General features: G+C 56.4%; 3 protein-coding genes across 3 annotated transcripts; all 3 read right to left on the reverse strand.

Moving 5' to 3' along the window:
• Window positions 1–3,088: 3,088 nt before the first annotated feature.
• On the reverse strand, window positions 3,089–3,901 carry GUITHDRAFT_53133 (hypothetical protein; the record flags this gene model as incomplete). The annotated part of the gene is made up of 1 exon (XM_005822583.1): window positions 3,089–3,901. A coding segment is annotated over one exon (813 nt), but the record flags the coding sequence as incomplete, so codon positions are not given.
• Window positions 3,902–4,400: 499 nt separating this feature from the next.
• On the reverse strand, window positions 4,401–5,267 carry GUITHDRAFT_54642 (hypothetical protein; the record flags this gene model as incomplete). The annotated part of the gene is made up of 1 exon (XM_005822584.1): window positions 4,401–5,267. A coding segment is annotated over one exon (867 nt), but the record flags the coding sequence as incomplete, so codon positions are not given.
• A 3,243-nt stretch (window positions 5,268–8,510) lies between these two features.
• GUITHDRAFT_79571 (hypothetical protein) lies at window positions 8,511–9,494 on the reverse strand (the record flags this gene model as incomplete). Its single annotated transcript, XM_005822585.1, has 1 exon — window positions 8,511–9,494. One exon carries the CDS (start codon window positions 9,492–9,494, stop codon window positions 8,511–8,513), a length of 984 nt encoding a protein of 327 aa, XP_005822642.1.
• Between the last annotated feature and the right edge of the window lie 53 nt (window positions 9,495–9,547).

Below are 9,547 nucleotides of genomic sequence, written 5' to 3' on the forward strand. Positions count from 1 at the left end.
GGGTAGGGGGTGGTACGAGGAGGGGAGAGGAGGGAGGAGGGGTGGTCCAAAAAAGAAAAGCTAATCCTACCAGCGGCTACGGGGGAAGTGTAAAACTAAAAAGAAGAAGAATAAGTCTTGTTGCTGCCTTTTGTGTGCGATGGTACCTTCCGGGTATGTGTTGTTGCTGCCTTCTGTGCATTTGGTACTGATGGTCTGAGGCGGGTGGCTCCGTTCTACTAGAGAGGACCAAGGGGATCAAGGGGCTGGGCATACAGAGCTGCAGGATCTTAAGGATAGGTTGCAATCATTTCAAGATATCTGATCAAGAAATGACAACGTGGATGTCTGATGTGGAAAAAACGGCAATGAATCCTTTGATTGTGAAGTTCAACAGGATCAATCTTGAGAACTCTTGCTTGAGTGATGTCAAGGACATCATCTTTGATAGGTACATGGAGTTATGCAAGTCAGAGATCGAGGAATTCAACAATGCCAACTTTATGTGCGAGATGTGCTGCTCTTGGACACCTTCTGAAGAGTGCAATAGATTGTCTGCCTGCAAGACCTGCACAGATAATTATTTTGTATGGAGATGCTCTACATGTGATGATGTGTTTGAGCACCTCGACGCGATGGAAACCGCAGTATGTCGCGATGGACGCTTGATAAAGGAGCGACACTGCAAGAGATGTGAAGAGGAGCTCGAGTTGTCATGCTGGGATTGTGGAATGGTATACAAACTGTGCAATGGATATGATGAGGAATATTGCTCATATGGCTGCAAGTCTAGAAACGCATGGTTGTAGTCAACGAGAACCCAGACAGGGGTACATCTTACTGACTGTGCAGCCTCATATGGTTGCTCATATGGTTGCTCATATGGTTGCTTATCTGGTTGCATGTCTGGAGACGATTGGAGAGATTAAACAACAAGGATCCAGGGGGTATATTTTACTAACTGTGCACCCTGAATACAAGCTTATTGCTTGATCAATGTTTGGATATTCATTCTTACAAGTCTCTAGTAAACTCCTCAGAATCTAGCCTTCTTTTCTTGTGGCTACATTGTTCATCTTCACAATCTAGCCTTCTTCTCTTGTGGCGACATTGTTCATCTTCACAATCTAGCCTTCTTCTCCTGTGGCGACATTGTTCATCTTCACAACAATCTAGCCTTCTTCTCTTGTGGCTACATTGTTCATCTTGTGTCTGGCAGCCCTTACAGTTACAACTTCCTGCATTGGCTCCTCACCCTGTTGTGCTCACATATTTCACCTGCTTCCCCTCTCCTCTCCTCTCGTGCAAGATCTTCTTCTCTCCGGTCAGATCTGCTCCTCGCAGTCTCTTGCTTTCCTTCTTTCCGTCTCTTTCCTTCTCTTCATTCTCTCTGTGATACCTTTATCCCTTTCTCACCCTCTCTTAAAACATCCTATCTTGTAAACATCTTAAACATCCTATCTTGTAAACATCTTAAACATCCTATCTTGTAAACATCTCTCATTGTCTACTGCTTGTTCATCTTTCCTGTTGATCACCCTCTCTCTCTCTCCCTTCCCTTGTCTTTCTCTCTTCTCTCGTTGCTCTCTCTTTGCTTCTTCCTGTCGAGCTGCTTCTCTTCCAGGCTCAGCTGTCAGCAGAGAGAGAAAGACGAGACGGGGGAAGAGGGAGAAGAGGAGAGGGACGAGACAAGTGAAGAACAGAAGAGCGTACCGTCAGAGGAAGCGCAGGGGACGCAAGGGAGAGGAGAGGGGATAAAAGAAAAGAGAGCGAAGGAGAGGAGACGAGGAGAGAGGAGGCGAGAGCTTCTCCTCTTGCAAAGGAGGTAAGGATGGAACAGGAGAGGACAGCAGAGTAGAAAGGCGATCAGAGAAGCAAAGGGAAGGGAAGAGGAGAGGAGAGAGGAGGGGAGCAGAAGAGACGAGCAGAGCAGGGAGGAACAGAGAGCAGAGAGCGGAGGAGAGGAATGAACAGGAGGGAGGTAGTGGAGTGCAATGACAAGGGGAGCGGACAAGGGAGAGGACGAGTAAAGAGAGATGGAGGAGCAAGGAGAAGGGGGAAGAGAAAGAGCAGAATCACGACCAGCAGCCAAGATGCAGAAAGAGGGAAAGAGAGAGTGAAGGATAAGACGTAAGGTATGTATGAGGAGACAGACGCGAGCGGCCACAAGAGCAGAAGAAAACGCAGAAGAGAAGAAGAAATGTTTGCAACATAGACAAAAGAGAGGCAGAGGGAGACAAGCTGTCACATTGTGAAGAAGGATGATGACAAGGGAGACAGGAGCGAATGGGAAGCTCTCGGCATATGATGGGATGAGAGGCTGAGACGAGACAACAAGGGATGAGCAAGGGAAGCAGAGAGGTCTGAGATTGAGTGAGACAACCTTGCAGTCACTCTTGTCTCGTCTCTTCTTCTCCTTCTCTCTCCTCTCCTCTCCTCTTCACTCCTCCCCGTCCCTTCCCCATGGCAGCCCCCTTGTCACTGGACCCTACCCCCTCGGTATCTTTCTACCCCCTCACCCCCTCCCCCTTGCGACATCACCATGAGACTCTACAGACAGACTACCGGGTCCTGGCCCATCACTCTCACGACCACCTACCCCTCTCGTCCCTCTCCTTCATGTACCCTCTACCCCCCTCCCATCAAGAGAGGTCAATCTTTTCTTTATTCGAGCAATACACCCTCACACTGAGTACCCTCCGAGTGACCGGGCCTGCGGCCCCGAGGCCCCGGGGCCCCGGCCCGGTGCTTCAGCTACTCCCGTCCCGGGCCCGAGGAGGGACTCCGGTGAGTAGAGGAAGAGAGCTGCGGGGCTGTACAAGACATGTGCTATCCGAGTCATACGGCAGTAGATGCCTCACTAGTGCAAGCACAAGCGATGAGAGGCCTAGACCAGTCTCCTCGCATGTCTCCCTAGTCACTAGTAGATCCTGCACATGCTCGTCCCGCTCGAGCGACACATCGGGCATGACCTAGACGTCGCTGCCTCCTTGCAGTCCTCGCACAGACACTTGTGACCGCAGGGGATCAGCGCCCATTCAGCTCTTCGATCCATGCAGACGACGCATGGCTGCCCGCGCTCTCCGACGGCATCATCGTATCGCTGCTGAAGCTTCTTCCGCAGCTCGCTGAAGCTCGGCCGCTCCTTGATCTTCTCCCGCCAGCACTCTCGCATGATCGCATACACTGCTGGAGGGCATGCAGCAGGAGCCGCTAGTCGCTCCCCGTCCACAACCTTGGGTCCTACAAGCTCATCGTCGGTGATGGCCCAGTAAGGGACTTTGCCGTAAGTCCAGACCTCCCACAGCGTCACCCCGAACGCCCACACGTCGCTCTTCTCCGAGTAGCGATGTCTCAGCAAGCTCTCCGGCGCCATCCATCGCGCCCGTCCAGCCCTCGAGCCTGCCGAGCTCTCGCTCCCTACCCGACTCACTCCGTCACCGCGCGAGCCCATGATCCATCGCCCGTAGTCGGCTACCTTGACCCTCACCCCGAGGTGATCCTGCCCTTGCAGACTCCAGACAAGCACGCTCCTCGCCGCCAGCTCCCGGTGTACAACCTCGTGCAGCGACAGCTGCTCCATCCCGTCGCAGATCTGCCTCGCCACCTCCAGCTGCACCAGCTCACCCATCGTCTCCTCCTCCTCCGCGAAGCTGCGCAAGGTCCTCTCGAGAGAGCCCTGGCAAGCGTAATCAGTCACCAGGCAGTAGTCGCCAGAGCTTGGCTCGACGGTGACGGCGAGGAGGCCAAGCAGGCTGCGGTGACGGCCCAGCTGGTGCCAGGTCTTGACCTCCTGCTCGAGAGCTTGTCTCCTGACAGTAGCTCCGCTGCCTCGGATACGTAGGATGGCCACATCAGCGGTGCTGGCGTGCGGCTGCCGCCAGCGAGCCTTGTAGACGAGCTTGGAGGAGCCTGAGCCGACCTGACGACTGTCGACCAGGCTGTCGTAGTTCACCGATGGAACGCTTCCCAGCTGGAGACGAGAGGATCACATCAGTCATCGACCCTCATACAGACACAAACAGGACCTGAGAGACAGCGCCCTGCTGGTTGTCGTCGTCAGACGCCTGCTGCTCCGCGTCTCTCTGCTGGCGCTGGTGCTGGCGCTTGCGCTTCTTCGTCTTGTCGCTTCTACACCTCTCATGTCGCTCGATCCCCTCCTGCGCGGGCTTGACGCTGCGTTGCAGTGCCGCTGACAGAAGCTCTCCGCTCCATAGCCGCCGCATCCAGCCCTCTATCTTGCTCGCCAGCTCCTCGTCCTGCCTCGCTCGCGCTGCCTCCGCCGCTGTTCGTCCCAGCGAGTCTCGCAGCTCCCCGAGCTCTCCGCCCCCGACCTCCAGCAGCCTCTCACAGACAGACCAGACGCCTCGCGCCGCCGCCACGTGCAGCGCCGAGCCATCAACCATCCTCATGTGAGTCTTGAGAGACACGCTGGATACGCTACGACTATGACCTCTGAGGCAGGCTTTCTCCTCCATGCTCTCAAGGTCCCACACTCTCAACGTCGCATCGCTACTCCCGCTGACGGCCGTCTTGCCGTCCTCGCTGATCGCCACGCTCTCTACCGCACTACTATGACCCTGAAGACAAGCCTTCTCCGTCATGCTCCCAAGGTCCCACACCCTCAGCGTCGTATCGGCACTCCCGCTGACAGCCGTCTTGCCGTCCCCGCTGATCACCACGCTGTATACCGCATCAATATGACATCTAAGACAAGCCTTCTGCTTCATGCTCCCAAGGTCCCACACCCTCAAAGTCCAATCCCTACTCCCGCTGACAGCCGTCTTGCCGTCCCCGCTGATTGCAACGCTCCATACCTGATCTTGATGACCTCCAAGACAAGCCTTCTGCGTCATGCTCCCAAGGTCCCACACCCTCAGCGTCTTGTCCCAGCTACCACTGACAGCCGTCTTGCCGTCCCCGCTGATCGCCACGCTCCTTACCAAGTCACTTTGACCCTTACGACAAGCCTTCTGCTTCATGCTCCCAAGGTCCCACACCCTCAGCGTCTTATCGTCACTCCCGCTGACAGCCGTCTTGCCGTCCCCGCTGATCACAACGCTGTATACCCAGTCACTATGACCTCCAAGACAAGCCTTCGGCGTCATGCTCCCAAGGTCCCACATCCTCAGCGTCTTGTCCCTACTCCCGCTGACAGCCGTCTTGCCGTCCCCGCTGATCGCCACGCTCTCTACCGCATCACTATGACCCTTGAGACAAGCCTTCTGCTTCATGCTGTCAACGTCCCACACCCTCAATGTCTTATCGTCACTCCCGCTGACTATGGTCGTGACTCTCGCTGGTCCTACTGGATGCTTCTGCTTCAGTCGCTCTGCTCCTGCACTCACGGCCAGCACTCTCACTTCCCCCTCATCTCCTCTCTCGATCGCTTCGATCAGCTGCAGCCGCTTCCTCTCGTCCTCCTCCATCCTCTCCCGCTCGTCGTCGGAGACCAGGCTCATCCTCCTCCTCGCTCGTCCTGCAGCCCCAGCACAAGGACCTCTTGTCTTCCCTCGCTCCTCTCGAGCAGACCGTCTGCCGTCCTCGTCGTCCTCGTCGTGCTTGAGGTCCGTAGGGAGGAGTAAGAGAGAGCGAGAGGCCTGTAGCAGGGATGAGCAGCGGGACCTCTCAGGCTTGTCTGACAGCCTTGAGCCTCTCACACGTCTATCTCTTGTATATGTCTAGTATGTCTAGTAGGCATCGCTTGTCTGTATGTGATGTCTTGTGCTTGAAGGCTGTCGACGTCGTCTTCTTGAACATGTGCGTTTGTTGTCGTCTCGTCATCAGTCTTTCTTCTTGTCTCTCTCTATCTGCTCTGTCGTGTCTCTCCGTCTCTCTTCCTTGTCTATGTGTCCGTCTCTCTTGTCCATCGAGAAGACATGTGAAGCAACCCTGCCCTACCTCCCCTCCCTTCATCTTTCCCTCTTTCCCTTCTCCCTCCCTCCTTCCTCCTTCCTCTCCTTCCCTTCCCTTCGCTTGTCTCTTTCTATCGCTTCTCTCTCCTTGTCTCTCCCTCACACCACCTGACCTCTCCCTTCCCTCTCCCTTCCCTTCTCTTTCCCTCCCCTCGATCCTCTCCTCTTCCTCTGCTTATCCTACCGAGCTCTGTCAGGACCCCTCCTTTATCCCTCCCTCCCACCCCTACCCCACTCCCTTACCCCCAGTCCCCCCACCCACCCGATCCAGGGGGTGGTACGAGGAGGGGAGAGAAGGTAAGGGGGGTGGTCCAACTAATCCTACCAGAGAGGCTCAGGGGGGAGGGAGGGGTGGAGGAGGAAGGGGCGGGAGGGGGTGGTGGGGTGGGGTCGAGAGTTCAACCCTCTTTCTCATTGTTTGGGGCAGACAGCCAGGCGTCAGCCGGGAGACGGACAGGTGGAGGAGAAGCAGGAGAAGCTGACACAGTGAGAGATGGTACAGCTGGAGCTGAGAGGTGAAGGAGGCGAGAGAGGACCTCGAGGACATGAGGCTGCAACAAGATGAGGCACCAACAACCTGCAATGATCGGCGCATGAGGGCATGCCGATGGGGGTAGGAGCTGGAGGGCTTGAGAGAGCGCGGTCATGCGAGTACGCTTTCAATAAGGCATCAAACATGCTTCACAAGGTCCAGCTGCACATGCCACCGTAGCAACTTCCAGCTGCATGCCTGCTGTCCTCCACCATACAGCAGAGAGCATCCCCGGCCAGCCTCCCCCCACCAGCACCCCAGCACAAGCCCTGGCTACCTCTCGAGCTGCTGGGCACATGCCTCCGTCTCGCTCCTCGGCGGCCTGATCCCAGCAGCCTCTCGAGCTCGAGCAGGCCTTATGTCGGATTGTGAGTACCTTCCCAACCTAGAGCTTTAAGGGAAGGAGCCTGCTGGGAAACGAGAATGCGGCAAAAGGTTGGAGTTGTTAGTAAAGAGAGAAGCGGCAAGAGGAGGAGAAGGGGGAGGAGCAGGAGAAGTAGCGGGTGGAGAGGAAGAGAGGGAGGAGAGAAGGAGCGGGAGGAGCGGGAGAAGCAGGAGGATCGGGAGGAGGAGCTGCACCTTCCTCTCAGCGAGCTCTTCAATGTGCTCCGAGCAGGTCTCGTGAGGGAGACCATGAAGGCTGTATCGCACAAGTTCCATACACTCGCACGATCCTTCGGAAGGGGGTTGACAGACATTCTGTCTATATCCTTCAAGGTGATCAAGGGGCTCAACGCTTGTTGGAACATATCCTTGAGCAGCATGACGCAGAGGGATCGCAGGACTTGCATGTCTTTGATGCTGTTGCTGTTCAACCTAGTGACAACCTCCTCAATGTTGATCTTGCAAGTCACGACGTTCTGCATACTTGTTGCATGTCCTCAGGATGGTCACACGTTCTTGCAAACGAGGAGGGTCACTTCTCCTGGTATGCCGGGCTCTCATATGCCGCGGCTTGCAGCACTTCAAAGTAAGGAGGAACCGTTCGATCATGCACGTCAACGATCGACTGCTTCAGCAAGACTTGAGGGATCCTTTGCTAGTGGCGCGCTTATCCTGAGGTGGGGACGGGGGGGGATTCTATGTGAACGGGGGGGATTCCATAGTTCCGCGGATGACAACACCCCTATCGCCGTTGTCCACAACATGGTTGAGCACCAGCAAGACGATGCGCATGGGGTCAAGGACGGGAGGAGGAGGGGAGAGGAGGTGCAGGAGGGGAGGATTAGACTCGTATCATGTGAGAGAAGCTTGAGAAAGGTTGGCGCTTATCCTTCCTCGTTCGCTCCTCCCCTCGTCAGGTCTCGCCAGTGTCCCCGCAGACCCATCCTGTCATCTCCACGCGCCTCATCTTCGGGAGGCACGGGCCGGGGGTAGAGATAACTGTAAGGACAGAGGGGGGTGGTGGGGTCATGTCCGTGCGGGGGTGATGTAGGGCCGGAAGTTAACCAGACTCGATGGGGAGACAGGGGTGGGTGGTGGTCTTTAGGTCAGATTTCGGTAGGGGTGGGGGTGGGGGTTCATTTGAGTGCCAGAGCAGGGGGAGGTGTAGGCATCTGGCTGAGCCAGAAGTTCTTACAGACGCAAGAAGTTCAGGGCTAGCTTCCTTTCAGGTGGTGGAGCCAAGCGCGGCATAGGGCTTGGAGCTTAGGATGTGACTTACGAGATTGACGGACTGGGTGAGGGGGCGCTGGAGAAAAGGGTGTCGACGTGGAAGCGAGGGGACTCGGCATTGTGGAGACAGGAAGGAGAAAGGGAGCTGCTGGTGTTGGTTGCTGTGTCTGATCCTGAGAATGAACTGCTGGTGGTTGTGTTGGGAGTCTGGAGAGACTCATTGTGAAGTGCCGAAGCCGTGTGGTGTAGTCAGCCATCTCCGAAAGCCAACCATCTCCGAAAGCCAACCATCTCCGAAAGTCAACCATCTCCGAAAGTCCGGGTGTCCAGGGAGTGTCGTGAAGAGGAAGGTTGTTGGTTGCGTAGGAGATTGTTTTGTACAGATCTGTAAAAAGAATTCAAGGTGATTCCTTTAGTGTAGGGGTATAAGAAGCATTTCTATCGCTGAGACTTGTTGGCTCAGTCTCAATCTACTCGATACCTAAACTTGTAAGATACTCCTGAACTGACATGTCCCAAGCATAAGCAGCGCATGTCTTGCCGTCATTGTCTTTCTCCCTCAGCAGCCCCTCCCCGCACCTCTCCGCCAAGTACCGCATAACCTCCAAGTGCCCTCCAGCACTCGCCGAGTGCGCGCATGTCTGGCCATCAATTTTCTTCTCGCTCAGCAGCCCCTCCCCGCACCTCTCCGCCAAGTACCGCATAACCTCCAAGTGCCCTCCAGCACTCGCCAAGTGCGCGCATGTCCAGCCGCCAATTTTCTTCTCCCTCAGCAGCCCCTCCCCGCACCTCTCCGCCAAGTACCGCAAGACCTCCACATGCCCTGCCTTGCTCGCCGCATGCGCGCATGTCGTGCCGGCTTTGGTCTTCTCGCTAAGCAGCCCCTCCCCGCACCTCTCCGCCAAGTACCGCACGACCGCCAAGTGCCCTCCCTCACTAGCCAAGTGCGCGCATGTCTGGCCGCCCAAGTCCTTCTCGCTCAGCAGCCCCTCCCCGCACCTCTCCGCCAAGTACCGCAGCACCTCTAAGTGCCCTCCAGCACTCGCCAAGTGCGCGCATTTCTGACCGCCCAAGTCCTTCTCGCTCAGCGGCCCCTCCCCAAACCTCTCCGCCAAGTACCGCAGCACCTCCAAGTGCCCGCCCTCACTCGCCCAGTGCGCGCATGTCCTGCCATAATTGTCCTTCTGCCTCAGCAGCTCCTCCCCGCACCTCTCCGCCAAGTACCGCACTACCTCCACATGCCCTCTCACACTCGCCAAGTGCGCGCATGTCTGGCCGTCACTTTTCCACTCGCTCAGCAGCTCTACCCGACATTGCTCCTCAACAGCCTCCAGCACCTTCACATGCCCATACTCCGCCGCCCAGTGCATAAAGGTCCTGCCTCCCTCATCCTTCGTTCTTACATCTGCTCCTGCCTCGATTAGCTCCCTCACGCTTCCCGCCCTCCCCAGCATCCCCGCTACAGGCACCCCTGTCCTCCCGTCCTTCATCCGCTCGTCCATGTCGC

Source organism: Guillardia theta (assembly GCF_000315625.1).
Source record: "Guillardia theta CCMP2712 unplaced genomic scaffold GUITHscaffold_122, whole genome shotgun sequence".
NCBI classification, from domain to species: domain Eukaryota; class Cryptophyceae; order Pyrenomonadales; family Geminigeraceae; genus Guillardia; species Guillardia theta.